This window comes from Salvelinus alpinus, chromosome 26, assembly GCF_045679555.1.
Source record: "Salvelinus alpinus chromosome 26, SLU_Salpinus.1, whole genome shotgun sequence".
Lineage (NCBI taxonomy): Eukaryota > Metazoa > Chordata > Actinopteri > Salmoniformes > Salmonidae > Salvelinus > Salvelinus alpinus.
Window position 1 is genome coordinate 21,286,378 of NC_092111.1, and position 22,651 is coordinate 21,309,028.

General features: G+C 45.7%; 1 protein-coding gene across 2 annotated transcripts in view; it reads left to right on the plus strand.

The window, feature by feature from the left end:
• The window catches only part of LOC139554931 (retinoic acid receptor beta-like), a 238,434-nt gene that overhangs the window by 164,539 nt on the left and 51,244 nt on the right, over positions 1-22,651 (plus strand). For both annotated transcript variants that reach the window (XM_071368228.1, XM_071368227.1), the window contains one exon: positions 17,548-17,708. In XM_071368228.1, coding sequence (XP_071224329.1) covers positions 17,548-17,708 — 161 coding nt within the window. The remainder of the gene's footprint in view (positions 1-17,547; positions 17,709-22,651) is intronic.

The following is a 22,651-nucleotide window of genomic DNA, read 5'->3' on the forward strand; positions in this document are numbered from 1 at the left end:
GTGATTCTCTGTACGGCCAGCAGTGGTACTGTATACAGCCAGCAATGATACTCTGTATACGGCTAGCAGTGGTACTGTATACGGCCAGCAGTGGTTCTCTGTACAGCCAGAAGTGGTATTGTATATGGCCAGCAGTGGTACTGTATACAGCCAGCAGAGGTACTGTATACGGCCAGTAGTGGTTCTCTGTACGGCCAGCAGTGGTACTGTATATAGCCAGCAGTGGTACTGTATACGGCCAGCAGTGGTACTGTATACGGCCAGCAGTGATACTGTATACGGCCAGTAGTGGTTCTCTGTACGGCCAGCAGTGGTACTGTATACAGCCAGCAGTGGTATTGTATACGGCCAGCAGTGGTACTGTATACGGCCAGCAGTGGTACTGTATACGGCCAGCAGTGGTACTGTATACGGCCAGTAGTGGTTCTCTGTACAGCCAGCAGTGGTACTGTATACAGCCAGCAGTAGTCTCTGTACGGCCAGCAGTGGTTCCCTGTATGGCCAGCAGTGGTACTGTATACGGCCAGCTGTGGTTCTCTGTATGGCCAGCAGTGGCACTGTATACGGCCAGCAGTGGTACTGTATGCGGCCAGCAGTGGTATTGTCTACGGCCAGCAGTGGTATTGTATACGGCCAGCAGTGGTTCTCTGTACGGCCAGCAGTGGTACTGTATACGGCCAGCAGTGGTTCTCTGTACGGCCAGCAGTGGTACTGTATACAGCCAGCAATGATACTCTGTACGGCCAGCAGTGGTACTGTATACGGCCAGCAGTGGTTTTGTATACAGCCAGCAGTGGTACTGTATACAGCCAGCAGTGGTACTGTATACAGCCAGCAGTGGTATTGTCTACGGCCAGCAGTGGTTTTGTATACAGCCAGCAGTGGTACTGTATACAGCCAGCAGTGGTACTGTATACAGCCAGCAGTGGTATTGTCTACGGCCAGCAGTGGTATTGTATACGGCCAGCAGTGGTTCTCTGTACGGCCAGCAGTGGTACTGTATACAGCCAGCAGTAGTGTCTGTACGGCCAGCAGTGGTTCCCTGTATGGCCAGCAGTGGTACTGTATACGGCCAGCTGTGGTTCTCTGTATGGCCAGCAGTGGCACTGTATACGGCCAGCAGTGGTACTGTATACGGCCAGCAGTGGTATTGTCTACGGCCAGCAGTGGTATTGTATACGGCCAGCAGTGGTTCTCTGTACGGCCAGCAGTGGTACTGTATACGGCCAGCAGTGGTTCTCTGTACGGCCAGCAGTGGTACTGTATACAGCCAGCAATGATACTCTGTACGGCCAGCAGTGGTACTGTATACGGCCAGCAGTGGTTTTGTATACAGCCAGCAGTGGTACTGTATACAGCCAGCAGTGGTACTGTATACAGCCAGCAGTGGTATTGTCTACGGCCAGCAGTGGTTTTGTATACAGCCAGCAGTGGTACTGTATACAGCCAGCAGTGGTACTGTATACAGCCAGCAGTGGTATTGTCTACGGCCAGCAGTGGTATTGTATACGGCCAGCAGTGGTTCTCTGTACGGCCAGCAGTGGTACTGTATACAGCCAGCAGTAGTGTCTGTACGGCCAGCAGTGGTTCCCTGTATGGCCAGCAGTGGTACTGTATACGGCCAGCTGTGGTTCTCTGTATGGCCAGCAGTGGTACTGTATACGGCCAGCAGTGGTACTGTATACGACCAGTAGTGGTTCTCTGTACGGCCAGCAGTGGTACTGTATATAGCCAGCAGTGGTACTGTATACGGCCAGCAGTGGTACTGTATACGGCCAGCAATGATACTGTATACGGCCAGTAGTGGTTCTCTGTACGGCCAGCAGTGGTTCTCTGTATTGGCAGCAGTGGTACTGTATACGGCCAGCAGTGGTTCCCTGTATGGCCAGCAGTGGTACTGTATACGGCCAGCAGTGGTTCTCTGTATGGCCAGCAGTGGTACTGTATACGGCCAGCAGTGGTACTGTATACCGCCAGCAGTTGTATTGTATACGGCCAGCAGTGGTTCCCTGTATGGCCAGCAGTGGTACTGTATACAGCCAGCAGTGGAACTCTGTACGGCCAGCAGTGGAACTCTGTACGGCCAGCAATGGAACTCTGTACGGCCAGCAGTGGTACTCTGTACGGCCAGCAGTGGAACTCTGTACGGCCAGCAGTGGAACTCTGTACGGCCAGCAGTGGTACTCTGTACGGCCAGCAGTGGAACTCTGTACGGCCAGCAGTGGAACTCTGTACGGCCAGCAGTGGAACTCTGTACGGCCAGCAGTGGAACTCTGTACGGCCAGCAGTGGAATTCTGTACGGCCAGCAATGGAACTCTGTACGGCCAGCAGTGGAACTCTGTATGGCCAGCAATGGAACTCTGTATGGCCAGCAGTGGAACTCTGTACGGCCAGCAGTGGAACTCTGTACGGCCAGCTGTGGTTCTCTGTACGGCCAGCAGTGGCACTGTATACGGCCAGCAGTGGTACTGTATACGGCCAGCAGTGGTATTGTCTACGGCCAGCAGTGGTATTGTATACGGCCAGCAGTGGTTCTCTGTACGGCCAGCAGTGGTACTGTATACGGCCAGCAGTGGTTCTCTGTACGGCCAGCAGTGGTACTGTATACAGCCAGCAATGATACTCTGTACGGACAGCAGTGGTACTGTATACGGCCAGCAGTGGTTTTGTATACAGCCAGCAGTGGTACTGTATACAGCCAGCAGTGGTACTGTATACAGCCAGCAGTGGTATTGTCTACGGCCAGCAGTGGTATTTTATACGGCCAGCAGTGGTTCTCTGTACGGCCAGCAGTGGTACTGTATACAGCCAGCAGTAGTCTCTGTACGGCCAGCAGTGGTTCCCTGTATGGCCAGCAGTGGTACTGTATACGGCCAGCTGTGGTTCTCTGTATGGCCAGCAGTGGTACTGTATACGGCCAGCAGTGGTACTGTATACGACCAGTAGTGGTTCTCTGTACGGCCAGCAGTGGTACTGTATACAGCCAGCAGTAGTCTCTGTACGGCCAGCAGTGGTTCCCTGTATGGCCAGCAGTGGTACTGTATACGGCCAGCTGTGGTTCTCTGTATGGCCAGCAGTGGTACTGTATACGGCCAGCAGAGGTACTGTATACGACCAGTAGTGGTTCTCTGTACGGCCAGCAGTGGTACTGTATATAGCCAGCAGTGGTACTGTATACGGCCAGCAGTGGTACTGTATACGGCCAGCAATGATACTGTATACGGCCAGTAGTGGTTCTCTGTACGGCCAGCAGTGGTTCTCTGTATTGGCAGCAGTGGTACTGTATACGGCCAGCAGTGGTTCCCTGTATGGCCAGCAGTGGTACTGTATACGGCCAGCAGTGGTTCTCTGTATGGCCAGCAGTGGTACTGTATACGGCCAGCAGTGGTACTGTATACCGCCAGCAGTTGTATTGTATACGGCCAGCAGTGGTTCCCTGTATGGCCAGCAGTGGTACTGTATACAGCCAGCAGTGGAACTCTGTACGGCCAGCAGTGGAACTCTGTACGGCCAGCAATGGAACTCTGTACGGCCAGCAGTGGTACTCTGTACGGCCAGCAGTGGAACTCTGTACGGCCAGCAGTGGAACTCTGTACGGCCAGCAGTGGTACTCTGTACGGCCAGCAGTGGAACTCTGTACGGCCAGCAGTGGAACTCTGTACGGCCAGCAGTGGAACTCTGTACGGCCAGCAGTGGAACTCTGTACGGCCAGCAGTGGAACTCTGTACGGCCAGCAGTGGAACTCTGTACGGCCAGCAGTGGAACTCTGTACGGCCAGCAGTGGAACTCTGTACGGCCAGCTGTGGTTCTCTGTACGGCCAGCAGTGGCACTGTATACGGCCAGCAGTGGTACTGTATACGGCCAGCAGTGGTATTGTCTACGGCCAGCAGTGGTATTGTATACGGCCAGCAGTGGTTCTCTGTACGGCCAGCAGTGGTACTGTATACAGCCAGCAATTATACTCTGTACGGCCAGCAGTGGTACTGTATACGGCCAGCAGTGGTTTTGTATACAGCCAGCAGTGGTACTGTATACAGCCAGCAGTGGTACTGTATACAGCCAGCAGTGGTATTGTCTACGGCCAGCAGTGGTATTGTATACGGCCAGCAGTGGTTCTCTGTACGGCCAGCAGTGGTACTGTATACAGCCAGCAGTAGTCTCTGTACGGCCAGCAGTGGTTCCCTGTATGGCCAGCAGTGGTACTGTATACGGCCAGCTGTGGTTCTCTGTATGGCCAGCAGTGGTACTGTATACGGCCAGCAGTGGTACTGTATACGACCAGTAGTGGTTCTCTGTACGGCCAGCAGTGGTACTGTATATAGCCAGCAGTGGTACTGTATACGGCCAGCAGTGGTACTGTATACGGCCAGCAATGATACTGTATACGGCCAGTAGTGGTTCTCTGTACGGCCAGCAGTGGTTCTCTGTATTGGCAGCAGTGGTACTGTATACGGCCAGCAGTGGTTCCCTGTATGGCCAGCAGTGGTACTGTATACGGCCAGCAGTGGTTCTCTGTATGGCCAGCAGTGGTACTGTATACGGCCAGCAGTGGTACTGTATACCGCCAGCAGTTGTATTGTATACGGCCAGCAGTGGTTCCCTGTATGGCCAGCAGTGGTACTGTATACAGCCAGCAGTGGAACTCTGTACGGCCAGCAGTGGAACTCTGTACGGCCAGCAATGGAACTCTGTACGGCCAGCAGTGGTACTCTGTACGGCCAGCAATGGAACTCTGTACGGCCAGCAGTGGAACTCTGTACGGCCAGCAGTGGTACTCTGTACGGCCAGCAATGGAACTCTGTACGGCCAGCAGTGGAACTCTGTACGGCCAGCAGTGGAACTCTGTACGGCCAGCAGTGGAACTCTGTACGGCCAGCAGTGGAACTCTGTACGGCCAGCAGTGGAACTCTGTACGGCCAGCAGTGGAACTCTGTACGGCCAGCAGTGGAACTCTGTACGGCCAGTAGTGGAACTCTGTACGGCCAGCAGTGGAACTCTGTACGGCCAGCCGTGGAACTCTGTACGGCCAGCAGTGGAACTCTGTACGGCCAGCAATGGAACTCTGTACGGCCAGCAGTGGAACTCTGTATGGCCAGCAATGGAACTCTGTATGGCCAGCAGTGGAACTCTGTACGGCCAGCAGTGGAACTCTGTACGGCCAGCTGTGGTTCTTTGTACGGCCAGCAGTGGCACTGTATACGGCCAGCAGTGGTACTGTATACGGCCAGCAGTGGTATTGTCTACGGCCAGCAGTGGTATTGTATACGGCCAGCAGTGGTTCTCTGTACGGCCAGCAGTGGTACTGTATACGGCCAGCAGTGGTTCTCTGTACGGCCAGCAGTGGTACTGTATACAGCCAGCAATGATACTCTGTACGGCCAGCAGTGGTACTGTATACGGCCAGCAGTGGTTTTGTATACAGCCAGCAGTGGTACTGTATACAGCCAGCAGTGGTTCTGTATACAGCCAGCAGTGGTATTGTCTACGGCCAGCAGTGGTATTGTATACGGCCAGCAGTGGTTCTCTGTACGGCCAGCAGTGGTACTGTATACAGCCAGCAGTAGTCTCTGTACGGCCAGCAGTGGTACTATATAATCTCTGTTAACCCAGAACTAAAGTCTTGCGTAATTGATCAGATGCTCAATTAAGTTCTGGGTCCAAACATGTTAAGAGAAGAGATGACTGCTCATTCAGCCCAGGGTTCCGGTCTAGAAGCAGCATTCCACTGTGCTCAGAGGGCACTTTCGATGCTGCAATTTAGCTGCAGCCGAGCCCAGAAATACAATTCTCGTAGACAGACCCAGAGAGAAGTTCCTAAAATTCCTAAAAAGATCCTTTCGTTATCACCTTTGTACCAAATATATCCACGGAATATATCCAAGATATATTTCCCATCGTTTAACATTTTATATGAATCCAATGTCGGACATGCTTCTGCATGACGTGATGACGTTGTCGCTGCTCAGGCTTGCTCCAGAGAACATGAGTAGACGACGTTGAAGACAACGGGCGTCCATCTTGGAAGCAGTGATTTATACCTCAGCCAGCCAGATTACTCTCTTGTTTTCATCATCAGTGTGCACCCTTTTGGTTATTAAAGCCCAGACAGATTCCTCTCTTGCTTTCATCATCAGTGTGCGCCTGTTTGTTAATTAACGCCCAGGTAGAAGATGAACCTAAGCACCACATTCGTCCTGGAATTCTCAGGGGACTTCGTAAAAAGCCCAAATATCCTTGTGCTCATGCATTAATTATCCTCTGTGTGTTTGGATTAGTGTTGCACGGTATACTGGTACCAAGGTAATATCACAGTACCAAAATGTCATGATACTTATGATACCAACATTTCAGAATACCGTAGGGCCGTTTCATATGATACTTCAAAATGTTTCTGCCCTACGAATCTAAAGAACCCACTGGCGCCTTATATAAAATGTTAATAAAGTTCGTTTTGTTTATAAATTCAGTTGAATTTTTTAAGCAACAGCCACTAGTTGCTTGTAAGCGCCACTCCAGTAATGTCCACTTCACTTCCATGTGCATATCATATCTATTATCCCTAACCTGGCATCACTCACTCGGTTCTCTCCATGAGCTCTTTCTGCGCATTGACTCCTCAATCAGTTTTTTAAAATATAATTTAGCCGTGATGGCAAGCGGGGATGCAGTCCCTGATGCGTCTTCTGTTGTTACATTGAATACATTGGAGCAGCTCACAGAGCTGATATAATAACCAAGAGCACAGGCCAGTCAGAGTAGGCTTTGCAAGTTCGTTGTCACGCAGCATTCATATGCCAGGGAGAACAAATGGAGCACAGCTTTGAAACATGCTTACAGCTTTACAGCGAAGAAAATGGCTTGTCTCATTACACACACATTTATATAATTTCAAAAACCATGTCGCGGGCTGGTTTGATAACAAACAACGTTGTTCAGTCATGTTACCTAGCTAGCTAACAACCTGGTAACTTGGCAGTAGGTCTAGGCTAATTTCATTGGCCCAGGAAGAAAGGAAAAGGGTCTGCTACTCATGAGATGTGCATCAAAGGGTAGGATTCATATAGGCATAATGTAGGCCGAAACTATATCCAACATGAATTTATTTCTGGTGCTCCTTAAATTTAGTTTGGTGCCTAACGTTTTTAAAGTTGGGAGCCGTGTGTTTGTGAGAGAGAGAGAGTATGGTGTGTGTGTTTATGAGAGTGAGGGAGAGAGAATCTGTGAGGAATGGTGGTAGAGTGTGTGTGTGTGCACGCGCTTACTGAAGAGTAAAGAATGTTTCATGCAGTGTTTTCCCCTTACTGCCACAATGAGATACAGATCATTCTGCATGTACAGCATATTCCTCCCTCCCATTCCATCCAGATCACAGGTAGGCCTTTGCAAATAGGAGCAAATCAGCCATTCTATGCAGTATCTATTATGCAGTGTAAAGTTAAATTCAATATGTGTTGTATTGAGTATATATTGAGTATATATTGAGTGTGAATATCAGTGACAGGTTGTTTTGTGTAGCACATGCGCATAACATTTAGAAAACAGGAACACGCGTCGGTGGGACAAGGCAAACAGGACGCTAGATATTTTGTCACCGTGGTATCGCAATACAATGTTTTTGTTTATTTAACCTTTATTTAACTAGGCGAGTCAGTTAAGAATAAATTATTATATACAATGACAGCCTACCAAAATGCAAAGGACCTGCGGGGCTGGGATTAAAAACAAAAATATAGGACAAACACACATCACGGCAAGAGAGACACCACAATACTAAATAAAGAGAGACCTAAGACGACAACATAGAATGGCAGCTGTAACGAGTGCGCTGAGAGTCGGGAAGCAAGTACAGGGAGTGAGTGTTTTAATAAATAAACAAAACAATAAACACGAAACACAAACAACGCACCGACATGAAACAGAGTCAATAACACCTGAGGAAAGAGCCAAGGGGAGTGACAGATATAGGGAAGATAATCAAGGAGGTGATGGAGTCCAGGTGAGTGTCATGAGGCACAGGTGCGTGAGCCAATGGTGACAGGTGTGTGGGATAATCAGCAGCCTGATGACCTAGAGGCCGGAGAGGGAGTGTACGTGACAACAATACATCACGCGAAGCAGCCACAACTGTCACTAAGAGTGTCCATGATTAAGTCTTTGAATGAAGAGATGGAGATAAAACTGTTTGTTGCAGCTCGTTCCAGTCGCTAGTTGCAGCGAACCTAAAAGAGGAACGACCCAGGGATGTGTGTGTTTTGGGGACCTTTAACAGAATGTGATACTTGGTATGGTATCGTAAGTCAAATTTGGGTATTGTGACAACACTAGTTTGTATACATTAAACCCATGCAGAACCCAACAGATGGCCTGTTACAAAGCTGTAAAAGGTTGGTAGTCCTGCTTCTACCCAGACTGGCTTTATACCATTACCCCCCTGCCTCCCCAAGGCCCAGCCTTAACACAGCCTAGCCAAGTCATCCTTGAGTCATTCAGTTTGGTTCAATCACTGGGCAACCGTCTGCCGCTCCGACCCTAACCGCCGACCCCGGCTTTTGATCACTACCGTTTCAGTCTCTGGGAGAAGAGGAGAGAAATAGAGCGAAGCCAGACAGAGCTGGCTGCCACTAGTCTTTGTTCCTCAAAGTCCTCTCCTATTGTTCCCCAGAAGAACGTCCCTTTTGTTTACTGTTGTTTACTGTTGTTAATTACAAATGACATCCATTTTTACATTTACATTTGGGTCATTTAGCAGACGCTCTTAACCAGAGTGACTTAAACTCAGGTTGACCATTCCAGCCAGCAAGAAATGTTTAGGGGTTTTCTTTGTCTTTTCCTTATAGAAATTTAACCCACAATCTTGCCGTTACTATCGCTACGCTCTTACCAACTGAGTTGGTTGAGAATAGAAAAGACTATGTCCTTTTCTGGGAATGTATTTTTGTTGGTTTTGGTTGTTCTGCTATTGCTCTGACAAGGCCAAATTGAAGCCAACTCATCCTCCGTGACGCACCATGTCATCATCCAGAACGTCCTCCAGACCTTCGGAAGACATTGCAGAATTATCCCTGACATTTGTGTGAAAGGAAGATTCATAAAACAAACCTTCACAAAACAGGAAAAAGTGCCCTTATTTAAACTGGCTTGTATTCATTTAAGTTCAGCAGAACTGTAGATCATATTCAGAAAGCCCTTCAGTTGATAACATGTTGTTTTCCCCCACCTAGCAGACCCAGGTCTTATAGCTACTAACTGTCATCAGGATTATTGTTACGACCCCCTGCCCTCTGTTTCCACACGTACACACACACACGCACACCACACAGCTTAAACTCATGTTAATTGTTATTCTATAGAGCTGTGAGTGTCTATGGAGGTCAAAGTTGACGTATTGTCGTCCTGCCTCTCCGATTGTCTCTCTACTCGTTAGTGAAATTACCATCAACAGTGTTATGTGTGTGTGTATTTCTTGATTTAATGACCTTAATGACCTGATTAAGTTGAGTGTTTATATATTTTAGGGCTCGTTACTTACACGTGATGTCACATATAGGGCAACAAATCAACGTTTATTGGTTGAGTACACAGATTTGCAGATGTTATCACAGGTGCAGCGAAATGCTTGTGTTTCTAGCTCCAACAGTGCAGTAATACCTAGCAATAAATAAATAAAAACAATACACACATTATATAGGGTGAGCCGTGATTAGAATACAGTATGTACATATAAAGTGGGTGAAACAGTATGTAAACATTATTAAGGTGACCAGTGTTCAATGACTCTTATGTACATACGGCACCAGTCTCTAAGGTGCAGTGTAGAGTACCGGGTGGTAGCCGGCTAGTAACAGTCTCTAAGGTGCAGGGTAGAGTACCGGGTGGTAGCCGGCTAGTAACAGTCTCTAAGGTGCAGGGTAGAGTATCGGGTGGTAGCCGGCTAGTAACAGTGACTAAGGTTCAGGGCAGGGTACCGGGCGGAGGCCGGCTAGTGGTGGCTGTGGTGAGACACGCACAGCGGTTAGTGACACCCCGAACCCAACCAGACGGTTTAATTCCCTTTAATAAACCCTGTTTTACCCTGCATGCTGTATGCTATCATTATGGTGGGACCTAGTATTGAATTGATTGGACATTAATGTCATTGGACTGGGGAGGAGGGGGGGAATGGAGGTGAGAGGACGCCTACTGTTGTCCTATGAAGGAATCCTTCAGTTATATAAGAAATTCTTGGAATTGATGTTTGGATTGTTGTCTGTATTTCCCAGTACTCAACGAGCTGAAGATCGAAGACAGACAATCAGACAGATAGCAGACAGATGTGGAGACAGACACATAGTGTGCATCTGAAATGGCACCCTATTCCCTTTTAACCAGAGCCCACCAAGGGAATACGGTGCCATTTGGGACAGAGCCATAGAACATAGAAGCAGACATCCTGTCTGTCAGTAAAAATAGAGGTATAGTAGATGTAGTTTATAATCTTGGTCGGGCTGTAAAGGACAATTACTCTTCCACATAGACTTAACACAATGCGAATTCAAGGATGCTGGCAGGAAGGATACAAACTGAACAAACAAACGATTCTGGAGGCTTCACGGTCTCTTTGCACAAAATTGACCCTCTGGGTTGTGATCATCAGGCATCAAACAGAAAAAACAGACTGGAACAGGGAGAGACTTTCTGAACTTACTGGTCCAATATGAAACACTGTTTTCTGTTGCATGCCCGAATGAACATGGCCCTGTATTGAGTCAACACCTGTCTCCTCTAGCTGGTATGTTTGAGGATTCTCAGAACCTCAGAATCTCCCTCTGTGTCAGACATCAAACACCAACATCTCCTCCAATCCCAGAGCTCCGTCACAAACTAGGGTTTTTCCAGGACACCACACAGGGGGTCCCGGTGTTCACTCTGGTTTCATTCTGTACTTCCTGTAACAAAACCTCTATTTCCACCTTTGTCATTAGAGTTTCTATGAGACAAGGGAAGTATAGCAAGGTGAGAATCTCTTATATCAGAATGGACAGTTAAAGCATCCTGGTTTACTGCATTCTATATGCTCCAAGGTTTATATTCAATAGATACAGACAATGACTCACTTCTCTTTCATAACAGTCAATACAGTAGAACAAACTGCAAACGTTTTTTTTGTTACGTTTTTAAAAACGCATACACAGCTCGAGCAATACATTCTTCAGCATTTCTCTGACTAGGTTCCTCCATTGAGTCAAAAAAAACTTCTGATTCATAATTTTCACCTCGAATAGAAGTAGAGGGACTTTTGTCAGAGGTTGCTTGTTGTGAGCACTGAGGGAACTTTATGCACTTGGCCAGATGATTCTGCATCTTTGTTGCATTCTTCACATATGATTTGGCACAGTATTTGCAAATGTACACAGCTTTTCCTTCTACATTAGCTGCAGTGAAATTTCTCCACACATCAGATAGTGCCGTGGCATTTTCCTGTAAAGATTAGAAGGAAAAAATTGTCAAAAAAACTCAAATACAATTCCATGTACAGAATTGTTAGATTAAACAACTCCTTTGTAAGATAAATGTTTTTAAAAGAAACATGTATGGAAACAGGTGAATTAACACTCCTCAGTTAGCAGGCTCAAGCAAGCTAAAACCCACAAGGTAGCAAAAAGTAACTATCAGAAATTGTTAACAAGTTAAAAATATTTTAAACACACTTAGCTGTAGGCTTGCAGCCTACTATTTACTAGTTAACAAAAAAATAATGTATGTCATATAAAATACAGTTGAAGTCGGAAGTTTAAATACATTTTCACAATTCCTGACATTTAATCCAAATAAAAATTCTGTCTTAGGTCAGTTAGGATCGCCACGTTATTTGAAGAATGTGAAATGTCAGAATAATAGTAGAGAGAATTATTTATTTCAGCTTTTATTTCTTTCATCACATTCCCAGTGGGTCAGAAGTTTACATACACTCAATTAGTATTTGATAGCATTGCCTTTAAATTGTTTAACTTGGGTCAAACGTTTCGGGTGGCCTTCCACAAGCTTCCCACAATAAGTTGGGTGAATTTTGGCCCATTCCTCCTGACAGAGCTGGTGTAACTGAGACAGGTTTGTAGGCCTCCTTGCTCGCACAAGCTTTTTCAGTTCTGCCCACAAATTTTCTTTAGGATTGAGGTCAGGGCTTTGTGATGGCCACTCCAATACCTTGACTTTGTTGTCCTTAAGCCATTTTGCCACAACTTTGGAAGTATGCTTGGGGTCATTGTCCATTTGGAAGACCTATTTGCGACCAAGCTTTAACTTCCTGACTGATTGAGATGTTGCTTCAATATATCCACATAATTTCCCTCCCTCATGATGCCATCTATTTTGTGAAGTGCACCCGTCCCTCCTGCAGCAAAGCAACCCCACAACATGATGCTGCCACCCCCGTGCTTCACGGTTGGGATGGTGTTCTTCGGCTTGCAAGCGTCCCCCTTTTTCCTCCAAACATAACGATGATCATTATGGCCAAACAGTTCAATTTTTGTTTCATCAGACCAGAGGACATTTCTCCGAAAAGTACGATCTTTGTCCCCATGTGCAGTTGCAAACCGTAGTCTGGCTTTTTTATGGCGGTTTTGGAGCAGTGGCTTCTTCCATGCTGAGCAGCCTTTCAGGTTATGTTGATATGGGACTCGTTTTACTGTGGATATAGATACTTTTGTACCTGTTTCCTCCAGCATCTTCACAAGGTCAGTTGCTGTTGTTCTGGGATTGATTTGCACTTTTCACACTAAAGTACGTTCATCTCCAGGAGACAGAAGGTGTCGTCTCCTTCCTGAGCGGTATGACGGCTGCGTGGTCCCATGGTGTTTATACTTGCGTACTATTTTTTGTACAGATGAACGTGGTACCTTCAGGTGTTTGGAAATTGCTCCCAAGGACGAACCAGACTTGTGGAGGTCTACGATTTGGCGGATTCTTTTTGATTTTCCCATGATGTCAAGCGAAGAGGCACTGAGTTTGAAGGTAGGCCTTGAAATACATCCACAGGTACATTTCTGGAATTTTCCAAGCTCTTTAAAGGCACAGTCAACTTAGTGTATGTAAACTTCTGACCCACTGGAATTGTGATACAGTGAATTATAAGTGAAATAATCTGTCTGTAAACAATTGTTGGAAAAATGACTTGGGTCATGCACAAAGTAGATGTCCTAACTGACTTGCCAAAACTATAGTTTGTTTACAAGAAATTTGTGGAGTGGTTGAAAAACGAGTTTTAATGACTCCAACCTAAGTGTATGTAAACTTCCAACTTCAACTGTATATTCACCCCACCCAGTATTGTAATCAACACTTACCAGAAAGCATGTAGTCCTTGGCTCAGACAGTGTAGTAGTGTGAGCTCAAAGCATCTCATTAGTATGCAAGATCTTGAGAATCAGCTGTACATGTGATGGAGGAATGCACTGTGCATGCAGAGGGTTGCAATTCCATTGAATTGGGGATAGTTTAACCAAAATATGCCACAAGACCTAGAATTGCCTTATGTGTATCCCATAAAAAAAAGGTTCACTGTAATAAGCTAACTATTTTGATGAATTTAAGCAAAATTCCAATGATTCTCCCATGGAACATTTCCGGGAAAATTCTGGAAATTTACCGGAAGGTTTCTGACCCTATGCAAACCTATTTGAGACGATACACCGAGGAATACATTTGAGTTATTTTACTAAACTTTAGTTTACTAAACCCTCAGCTGAGCTGAACACAACATACATTCTCTCTCTCTCTGGCCCTGTTATATCTCTCTCTCTTGCCTCCTCTGTCTCTCTCTCTCTCTCTCTCCCCCCTTCTCTTTTCCTGTTTCTCTCTCGGTCCTTCAGCTGAGCTGCTCTTTCTGTTTTTCTCTGTCTCTCTCTCTCTTTGTGTCTCTGTCTCTCTCTCTCTCTTTGTGTCTCTGTCTCTCTCTCTCTTTGTGTCTCTGTCTCTCTCTCTCTCTTTGTGTCTCTGTCTCTCTCTCTCTCTTTGTGTCTCTGTCTCTCTCTCTCTCTTTGTGTCTCTGTCTCTCTCTCTCTCTTTGTGTCTCTGTCTCTCTCTCTCTCTTTGTGTCTCTGTCTCTCTCTCTCTCTTTGTGTCTCTGTCTCTCTCTCTCTCTTTGTGTCTCTGTCTCTCTCTCTCTCTTTGTGTCTCTGTCTCTCTCTCTCTCTTTGTGTCTCTGTCTCTCTCTCTCTCTTTGTGTCTCTGTCTCTCTCTCTCTTTGTGTCTCTGTCTCTCTCTCTCTCTTTGTGTCTCTGTCTCTCTCTCTCTCTTTGTGTCTCTGTCTCTCTCTCTCTTTGTGTCTCTGTCTCTCTCTCTCTCTTTGTGTCTCTGTCTCTCTCTCTCTCTTTGTGTCTCTGTCTCTCTCTCTCTTTGTGTCTCTGTCTCTCTCTCTCTTTGTGTCTCTGTCTCTCTCTCTCTCTTTGTGTCTCTGTCTCTCTCTCTCTCTTTGTGTATCTGTCTCTCTCTCTCTCTTTGTGTCTCTGTCTCTCTCCCTCTCTTTGTGTCTCTGTCTCTCTCTCTCTCTTTGTGTCTCTGTCTCTCTCTCTCTTTGTGTCTCTGTCTCTCTCTCTCTTTGTGTCTCTGTCTCTCTCTCTCTCTTTGTGTCTCTGTCTCTCTCTCTCTCTTTGTGTCTCTGTCTCTCTCTCTCTCTTTGTGTCTCTGTCTCTCTCTCTCTCTTTGTGTCTCTGTCTCTCTCTCTCTCTTTGTGTCTCTGTCTCTCTCTCTCTCTTTGTGTCTCTGTCTCTCTCTCTCTTTGTGTCTCTGTCTCTCTCTCTCTCTCTTTGTGTCTCTGTCTCTCTCTCTCTCTTTGTGTCTCTGTCTCTCTCTCTCTCTTTGTGTCTCTGTCTCTCTCTCTCTTTGTGTCTCTGTCTCTCTCTCTCTCTTTGTGTCTCTGTCTCTCTCTCTCTCTTTGTGTCTCTGTCTCTCTCTCTCTCTTTGTGTCTCTGTCTCTCTCTCTCTCTTTGTGTCTCTGTCTCTCTCTCTCTCTTTGTGTCTCTGTCTCTCTCTCTCTCTTTGTGTCTCTGTCTCTCTCTCTCTCTTTGTGTCTCTGTCTCTCTCTCTCTTTGTGTCTCTGTCTCTCTCTCTCTCTTTGTGTCTCTGTCTCTCTCTCTCTCTTTCTGTCTCTGTCTCTCTCTCTCTCTTTGTGTCTCTGTCTCTCTCTCTCTCTTTGTGTCTCTGTCTCTCTCTCTCTCTTTGTGTCTCTGTCTCTCTCTCTCTCTTTGTGTCTCTGTCTCTCTCTCTCTCTTTGTGTCTCTGTCTCTCTCTCTCTTTGTGTCTCTGTCTCTCTCTCTCTCTTTGTGTCTCTGTCTCTCTCTCTCTCTTTGTGTCTCTGTCTCTCTCTCTCTCTCTTTGTGTCTCTGTCTCTCTCTCTCTTTGTGTCTCTGTCTCTCTCTCTCTCTTTGTGTCTCTGTCTCTCTCTCTCTCTCTCTCTCACTGTGTATCTCAATTCAATTTAAGGGCTTTATTGTCATGGGAAACCTATGTTAACATTGCAAGTGAAGTAGATAATAAACAAAAGTGAAATAAACATTAACAATGTACAGTAAACATTACACTCACAGAAGTTCCTAAAGAATAAAGACATTACAAATGTCATATTATGTCTATATACAGTGTTGTAAAGATGTGCAAATAGTTGAAGTAGAAAAGGGAAAATAAATAAAATATGGGTTGTATTTACAGTGGTGTTTGTTCTTCACTGGTTGCCCTTTTCTTATGGCAACAGGTCATAAATCTTGCTGCTGTGATGGCACACTGTGGTATTTCACCCAGTAGATATAGGCATTTATCAAAATTGGTTTTGTTTTCGAATTCTTTGTGGATCTGTATAATCTGAGGGAAATATGTGTCTCTAATATGGTCATACATTTGGCAGGCGGTTAGGAAGTGCAGCTCAGTTTCCATCTCATTTTGTGGGCAGTGAGCACATAGCCTGTCTTCTCTTGAGAGCCAGGTCTGCCTATGGTGGCCTTTCTCAATATCAATGATCACTGAGTCAAAGCTTTCCTTAAGTTTGGGTCAGTCACAGTGGTCAGGTTTTCTAACACTGTGTACTCTCTGTTTAGGGCCAAATAGCATTCTAGTTTGCTCAGTTTTTTGTTAATTCTTTCCAATGTGTCAAGTAATTATCTTTTTGTTTTCTCATGACTTGGTTGGGTCTAATTGTGTTGCTGTCCACGGGCTCTGTGGGGTCTATTTGTGTTTGTGAACAGAGTCCCAGGATCAACTTGATTAGGGGACTCTTCTCTGTAGGTGATGGCTTTGTTATGGAAGGTTTGGGATTCGCTTCCTTTTAGGTGGTTGTAGAATTTAATGGCTCTTTTCTGGATTTTGTTAATTAGCGGGTATCGGCCTAATTCTGCTCTCTGTCTCTCTCTCCATGTACGTGCCTCAGTGGTTAGAGAGGTGGCCTCGATGTTGATGTTTCTCTCCTGCTCTCTCATTGAATGAGAGAAGATGAGGAAGGAAAGGAACATCTCAACCTCCTTTGTCAGAACGCACACACACAAATGCACAACGAATCCCAACAGCCTCCACACATAAACACGCCATCACATGGAACTGCCCTCGGGGTTGCCACAGCAATCACCAGTGGGCGCTACTCCGAGACGATGCCAGGGCCGTCAGAAGATCAGTCTCTTTCATCGTGTTGAGATAACGCCTGGCCAAATTAAACACTGTTGTTCTGAAGCTCTAGCTGCCTTTTTTTATACACTTTGATGATGCACTATGCAAAAATCCCTCCTCCATTTCCTGGTTGCTAAAATGTCAGTTTATGTGACAAAAAAAGCAAGTATAGTGTAGAGAATCATTGTACCATCTAAACTGCTGTGAAATATATTTTAAATAACCTAAAAGATTGTATTTACGGCTTTGAAGCTGGTGTACCAAACCAAAATTTAAAAACTAAACTTAAGAATGGGAAGCATAGAAATAGTGCACATAGAACAGATCTACCGCTTCTTAGACTTGCTTTCAATTAGAATGACAGATCTATAACGTTTCTATGTACATTTGGTCAGGTCGCCCAAAAAGTTACATATTGTAGCTTTAATGTTGTACAGTGATGACACTAAGCTGACAGAGAAAGACTGAGTGACAGAGAGTTTAACCATTTGTGTTCTGTGGCTGGTGGTGCTGAAGATAGATAATGTGTGCTTAAATACACAGTTGTCATGGCAGAAGATAGTTACTGCATGGACTCAGTCTCCTTGTCGTAAGTGGTGTTGTATATTTTAGTACATTGTGCAATTCCAGACAACTCACATCTTAAATCACACACGTTGTGAATATGAGTAGCTCACTAATAACTGCCTTTAACTGCCTTCATTTTGCTGGACCCCAGGAAGAGTAGCTGCTGCTTTTTCAGGAACTAATGGGGATCCATAATAAATACAAATACAAATGCAGCCTAACGCCAACACTGTGCTGAATGGTTGATATGTCCAAAATGTGTAGGATGCTTTTTAGGCTTCAATTAACTTTTTATTGTTGACATTTGTTAGTTAACCTTTTCCCATTCCTTTCTTTTCCTCTCTCTCAGCTGTCCGGAACGACCGCAATAAGAAGAAGAAGGAGAGTCCCAAGCCAGAGCTGACAGAGAACTACGAGCTGAGTGCAGAACAAGAGGCCATCATAGAGAAGATACGCAAGGCTCATCAGGAGACCTTCCCATCGCTCTGCCAGCTGGGGAAATACACCACGGTTAGTAATGTAGCACACAGACACACACAGAGACACACCCACACAGATAATAGAATAGAGGTATACTACAGGATATTGTCATTTTCAGATCACAGAAATGCGTAACCCAACCCCTCGAGAAATTCTCACACAGACCCTGAGGGGTTGGAATCCAGGGTCAGCCACTGTGCAGTTTAGAGGTTTGCTCAAGGGCACAACGACAGGAGATTAGCATGCACACAGACACACTTATATTTAGTTGTAGTTAATTCTCCAGGCACAGTTTGCATCAATCTCAGTGTAGTGAGGTCTGGCTAACTCAGACATCGATAGATTATTGTCTACATGTCCCACTGACGCACACCACAAGCATGTATCTCTAACCCTCTGTTGACACACTGTCTGTTTCATTTTGTGTGATAATGTACTTCTGACTGGCGGAGCCCACAAAGGAAATCGATCCTATGTACTGTACTCCAAATCCCCCTCTAATGCAGTAGCCAGAACTCAATTATAAGGTAAATCCTCCCCAACACAACTCAATAACCTCTCCTGTCCATGCAATTCCAGGACAGTTGGATAGATTTAGAATGGAAATCCATGACAATCAAAGGAGGTTAGGAGCAGTCTTTAGGGCAGGTGCTTCATGTCAACTGATGATCAATATCTGGAGAGTGTCATGAGAAGATAGACATTCTACACTAGTCTTTAGAGAGCCTTGATAGGTTCCACAACTGAACAGTGGTCCTGTGCTCTGCTGCTGAGCCTCTGCTGCTTCCAGACTATTTATTTTATTTTACTTAACCTCTTTTTAATTAACCAGGTAGGCCAGTAGAGAACAAGTTCTCATTTACAATTGCGACTTGGCCAAGATAAAGCAAAGCAGTGCGACAAAAACAACAACACAGAGTTACACATGGGATAAACAAATGTACAGTCAATAACACAATAGAAACATCTGTATACAGTGTGTGCAAATGAAGTAAGGAGGTAAGGCAATAAAATAGGCCATAGTGGCGAAGTAATTACAAATGAGCAATTAACACTGGAGTGATAGATGTGCAGATGAGGATGTGCAAGTAGAAATACTGGTGTGCAAAAGAGCAGAAAAACAAAAACAAATATGGGGATGAGGTAGGTAGTAGAGGTCGACCGATTAATCGGAATGGCCGATTAATTAGGGCCGATTTCAAGTTTTCATAACAATCGGAAATCGGTATTTTTGGACACAGATTTTGCAGATTTTTTAATATTTTTTATTTATTTTTTACACCTTTATTTAATCTTTATTTAACTAGGCAAGTTAGTTAAGAACACATTCTTATTTTCAATGACGGCCTAGGAACGGTGGGTTAACTGCCTCGTTCGGGGGCAGAACGATAGATTTTTACCTTGTCAGCTCGGGAGATTCAATCTTGCAACCTTACAGTTAACTAGTCCAACGCTCTAACCACCTGATTACATTGAACTCCACGAGGAGCCTGCCTGTTACGCGAATGCAGTAAGCAAAGGCAAGTTGCTAGCTAGCATTAAACTTATCTTATAAAAACAATCAATCAATCATAATCACTAGTTAACTACACATGGTTGATGATATTACTAGTTTATCTAGCGTGTCCTGCATTGCATATAATCGATGCGGTGCGTATCGTTGCTCCAATGTGTACCTAACCATAAACATCAATGCCTTTCTTAAAATCAATACACAGAAGTATATATTTTTAAACCTGCATATTTAGCTAAAATAAATCCAGGTTAGCAGGCAATATTAACCAGGTGAAATTGTGTCACTTCTCTTGCGTTCATTGCACGCAGAGTCAGTGTATATGCAACAGTTTGGGCCGCCTAATTTGCCAGAATTTTACGTAATTATAACATAACATTGAAGGTTGTGCAATGTAACAGGAATATTTAGACTTATGGATGCCACCCGTTAGATAAAATACGGAACGGTTCCGTATTTCACTGAAAGAATAAACGTCTTGTTTTCGAGATGATAGTTTCCGGATTCGACCATATTAATGACCTAAGGCTCGTATTTCTGTGTGTTATTATGTTATAACTAAGTCTATGATTTGATAGAGCAGTCTGACAGAGCGGGGGTAGGCACCAGCAGGCTCGTAAGCATTCATTCAAACAGCACTTTCGTGAGTTTTGCCAGCAGCTCTTCGTTGTGCTTCAAGCATTGAGCTGTTTATGTCTTCAAGCCTATCAACTCCCGAGATTAGGCTGGTGTAACCGATGTGAAATGGCTAGCTAGTTAGCGGGGTGCGCGCTAATAGCGTTTCAAACGTCACTCGCTCTGAGACTTGGAGTGGTTGTTCCCCTTGCTCTGCATGGGTAACGCTGCTTCAAGGGTGGCTGTTGTCGACGTGTTCCTGTTCGAGCCCAGGTAGGAGCGAGGAGAGGGACGGAAGCTATACTGTTACACTGGCAATACTAAAGTGCCTATAAGAACATCCAATAGTCAAAGGTTAATGAAATACAAATGATATAGAGAGAAATAGTCCTATAATTCCTATAATAACTACAACCTAAAACTTCTTACCTGGGAATATTGAAGACTCATGTTAAAAGGAACCACCAGCTTTCATATGTTCTCATGTTCTGAGCAAGGAACTTAAACGTTAGCTTTCTTACATGGCACATATTGCACTTTTACTTTCTTCTCCAACACTTTGTTTTTGCATTATTTAAACCAAATTGAACATGTTTCATTATTTATTTGAGGCTAAATTGATTTTATTGATGTATTATATTAAGTTTAAATAAGTGTTCATTCAGTATTGTTGTAATTGTCATTATTACAAATACATTTTTAAAATTCGGCAGATTAATCGGTGTCGGCTTTTTTTGGTCCTCCAATAATCGGTATCGGTATCAGCGTTGAAAAATCATAATCGGTCGACCACTAGTAGATAGTTGGTTGGATGGGCTATTTACAGATGGGCTGTGTACAGCTGCAGCAATCGGTAAGCTGCTCTGACAGCTGTTGCTTTAAGTTAGTGAGGGAGATATAAGTCTCCAACCTCAGTGATTTTTGCAATTCATTCCAGCCATTGGCAGCAGAGAACTGGAAGAAAAGGCGGCCAAAGGGGGTGTTGGCTTTGGGGATGACCAGTGAAATATACCTGCTGGAGCGTGTGCTACGGGTGGGTGTTGCTATGGTGACCAGTGAGCTGAGATAAGGCGGAGCTTTACCTAGCAAAGACTTATAGATGACCTGGAGCCAGTGGGTTTGGCGACGAATATGAAGTGAGGACCAGCCATCGAGAGCATACAGGTCGCAGTGGTGGGTAGTATATGGGGATTTGGTGACAAAACGGATGGGACTGTGATAGACTGCATCCAATTTGCTGAGTAGAGTGTTGGAGGCTATTTTGTAAATTACATCGCCGAAGTCAAGGATCGGTAGGATAGTCAGTTTTACGAGGGTGTGTTTGGCAGCATGAGTGAAGGAGGCTTTGTTGCAATATACAAAGCCGATTCTAGATTTAATTTTGGATTGGAGATGCTTAATGTCACTCCCTGACCGTAGAGATCCTTTTTTGTCTCTATTTTGGTTGGTCAGGGCGTGAGTTTGGGTGGGAATTCTATGTCTGGTGTTCTATGTTGTCCTTGTTTTGTATTTCTGTGTGTTTGGCCTGGTATGGTTCTCAATCAGAGGCACCTGTCTATCGTTGTCTCTGATTGAGAATGATACTTAGGTAGCCTGTTCCCACCTGTGTTTGTGGGTGGTTGTTTTCTGTTTAGTATATGTCACCTTGCAGAACTGTTCGTTTATTGTTTTTGTTGTTTTGTTCTAGTATTCGTATTCATTAAAAGGAATTATGAATACTTACCACGCTGCACCTTGGTCTTCTCCTTCTCCTCTATACGACGATCGTTACAGAATCATCCACCAACAAATGACCAAGCAGCGTGGGAAAATGGACTCCTGGACATGGGAGGAAATTTTGGACGGCAAAGGACCATGGGCACAGCCGGGAGAGTATCGCCGTCCTAAAGAGGAGCTGGAAGCAGCTAAAGCAGAGCGGCGACGCTATGAGGATTTAGCTCGAGGAGAAGTGCACGAGAGGCAGCCCCAGAATTTTTGGGGGGGGAGACACACGGGGAGATTGGCGGAGTCAGGTAGGAGACCTGAGCTAACTACCCGTGCTTACCGTGGCTAGCGTTGTACTGGTCAGGCACCGTGCTATGCGGTGGAGCGCACGGTGTCTCCAGTACATGTGCATAGCCCGGTGCGCTACATCGCAGCTCCTCGCATCTGCCGGGCTAGAGTGGGCATCGAGCCAGGAGGGATGATGCCAGCTCAGCGCATCTGGTCTCCAGTGCGTCTCCTCGGCCCGCGTTATCCTTCGCCAGCTTTGCGCACCGTGTCTCCAGTGCGTCTGCACAGCCCAGTGCGTCCTGTGCCTGCGCCCCACAGGGGCAGGGCCAAAGTCACCATACAGCCAGGACAGGTTGTGCAGGCTTTTTTCTCGAGACCTCCAGTGCGCCTCCACAGCCCAGTGTATCCGGTGCCTCTGTCAAGGATGAGGCCTCCTGCATGTCTCCCCAGCCTGGTGAGTCCTGTGCCTGTGCTAAGCCCTAATCCTCCTGCATGTCTCCCCAGCCTGGTGATTCATGTGCCTTCTCCCAGAGCCAAGCCTCCAGTGATGATTCATGGCACGAAGCCTCCAGCGATGATCCATGGCACGAACCCTCCAGTGATGATCCATGGCACGAAGCCTCCAGTGATGATCCATGGTAAGAAGCCTCCAGTGATGATCCATGGCACAAAGCCTCCAGTGATGTTCCATGGCACGAAGCCTCCAGTGATGATCCATGGCACGAAGCCTCCAGTGATGATCCATGGTAAGAAGCCTCCAGTGATAATCCATGGCACGAAGCCTCCAGTGATGATCCATGGCAAGAAGCCTCCAGTGGTGATCCATGGCACGAAGCCTCCAGTGATGATCCAT